Here is a 2514-nt window from a genome sequence, read left to right on the forward strand (position 1 = left end):
GTTTTCCACAGGTGCTATTACAGTGTCAGAAGGGGGTTCTTTTTCTTTTCCTAACTATTTGTCATTGACCCTGTAACTGTATGACTGATTTCATCACTTGATGTGTTTCACCTACATCAGTGTTTCATATCTATTGCGTTTCACCTATATCATGATTTACTTACATTATGTCTCATCTCTATCACGTTTCATTTTCATCACTGATACAACCCAGTGAAACCTGTTTCATACATATCACTGATCCAACTCAGTGTTTCATACTTATTAAACTCTACTCGCGCTGTCCTATTTAAGTAGCACTGCTCACGCTACTGTACTTTAGTTTTGTCCTCTTGTTCCTTCATAGGGACATCTTCAGTAATAGACTTAGTTGTCTATTCCAGTCTCAGTCTGAAGCATAGCTTCAACCAGTATACATTCTCAAACCACTGCCAGTTGCAGTGGCTCAGTCTACAAGTCTAGTTCTAGTATAGTGCATTAGCCTCATACGTAGCAGTACTTTTTGTCAGTGGTAGTCTTAAGCAGAGCTCCTGATCCTCAGTCATCAGGTCCCTTAACAGGTGCGCTTTGATTGAGTGCAGATTAAATTGCTCAGAATCATCCACAGCAGTATCAACAGAGTCATCAATATCTACATCAGCATCATCCAGACAAGGAAGGCCACCACAATACGAGCAAGAAGGGCAGTACAGACCCCAGCTGTATGGTAGACAGCAGGCAGCACCAGCATGACAAGCACAACAACAGAGGAGACAATGTGAAGATGCACCGTCTTTCCTTGACAAGAGAAAGTTAAGGGAAGCAAGAATTTGGGTGGTAGAATTAGTCCACAACAATGCAGAGTTCAGCACATCGCTGTCAGAACTAGACAAAAAGTGTCTGTTGTTCCTGTATGCCAGATTAACGTCAATCTGCAACATGGTAGAACTCAGGGGTTGTGATTTCTATGGACCACTCATCAGAAGGCTACTTCACCAGTTCTCAGAAAGGGTCATCAGTTTTAGAAATAGTCCTATAGGGCAGAGATTTTCCAGAGAGGGACGATATAGCAGAGTTGTCGAGCATGTGTTGTGACTAGGAGATTAGAGTCAGTTGGAGAGATACTCCCCAGTATTTAGGCCAGTTCTGGATTTAGCTTAGTGGCTCATCGATCAAAGAATCCAATTTGCCATGTTGAATGATATTGTTTATTTTCTGGAACGGACATTGGTGGTACACGGATTTACCAATAATCAGATCAATCACCTGGAATGAAACGTTCAGAAAATCAAGTCCACAAATAAATTCATGCAGAGGCAGAAGAAATTGAATAAGAAATGAATCCTGAAACAACAAATGAATTTAACTTAGGCAGAAGCAGAGTTGCTCAGTAATTTGTTAATGAACATCTACCAACAGCATTCTCAGATGCAGAAAAAGCGGCATTCAAAAGGTTGCTAGATAGAACACTAGGAATCATCTATGACAAAGTGAACGGGGTCTTAACCCAGGCAACAGGAAAGTTAAATGCATTGCGAGAAAGAATGCTGGCACTAGAAGAAACCAATATTGGCCAAGCTGTCCAGTTGATAGAGGCAAACCAGAAAATATTGGTGTTGGAATCAGGATTCACAATGAAGATCAATGAGTTACAGGAAAAGCTAGTGAGGACAGATGAAAAGGGAAGCAGAAGAGCAACAAGCTCAGGAGGAAATGAGATAATGAGGCCCAAGGTGGTGCAACCTAGCAAGTTTGCGCATAACACAAAGGAGCAGACATTTGAGCAGTTTGTTGAGCAATGTGCTGTGTGGTTCGTGCACCACATGATAGATAATGATAGACAGAAGATCAACGGTGTGCTGACCTTGCTTGAAGGCAGAGCATGCACCATAGTAAACAACTACTATCAGTGAGTCAAGAAGGATGAGCCGCTGGGTAGTTATTCAGATTTCCTCAACCAACTGAGAAGGGCATTCACAACAACTGACCCTCAAGAGGACCACAATGCCAAATTCAAAAAGATGTTGCAATGGTACAAGAGTGTCTCTATAAGGAATACAGCAAAATTCATTGGAGAATACTGAAGCCTAGCGGAATTAGTAAAACACAGTGACAAACAACACATTAGACTAATCAGAGATAGATTAGCCTTGACAATTCGCCAAGTACTAGCAGGTATTTAGAGATCCAAGTGGCTGAAGGAATGGTCATTATTTTGCGATCTGGTAATAGAGATAATCAGAGACTTAGGCTGTTAAGGGACCTAACAACTGAGGATCAGGAGTTCAACTGGTTAGCTGTTATTAGGACTTATACACGCTACAGTCCTACACTGATACTAGAGTTGCAAACTGCGCCGCTATAGCTGATAGTGGTTTGAGAGCATATACTGGTTGAAGCTGAGCTTCAGACTGAGACTGAGACTTGAATAGACAACTGAGTCTATAACTAGAGAACTGTCCCTATGAAGTGTACATAGGAACAGGAGGACAAAACTAAAGTACAGTAGTGCAAGCAGTGCTACTTAAATAGGGC

General features: G+C 41.6%; 1 protein-coding gene across 1 annotated transcript; it reads right to left on the bottom strand.

Moving 5' to 3' along the window:
* Positions 1-631: 631 nt before the first annotated feature.
* Positions 632-920, bottom strand: FIBRA_09413 (uncharacterized protein; the record flags this gene model as incomplete). Its single annotated transcript, XM_012321718.1, has 2 exons — positions 632-699; positions 770-920. The coding sequence occupies 2 exons, from the start codon at positions 918-920 to the stop codon at positions 632-634; spliced, it is 219 nt and encodes a 72-aa protein (XP_012177108.1).
* Between the last annotated feature and the right edge of the window lie 1594 nt (positions 921-2514).

The sequence above is a fragment of the Fibroporia radiculosa genome (assembly GCF_000313525.1).
Source record: "Fibroporia radiculosa TFFH 294 genomic supercontigs, scaffold38939, whole genome shotgun sequence".
NCBI classification, from domain to species: domain Eukaryota; kingdom Fungi; phylum Basidiomycota; class Agaricomycetes; order Polyporales; family Fibroporiaceae; genus Fibroporia; species Fibroporia radiculosa.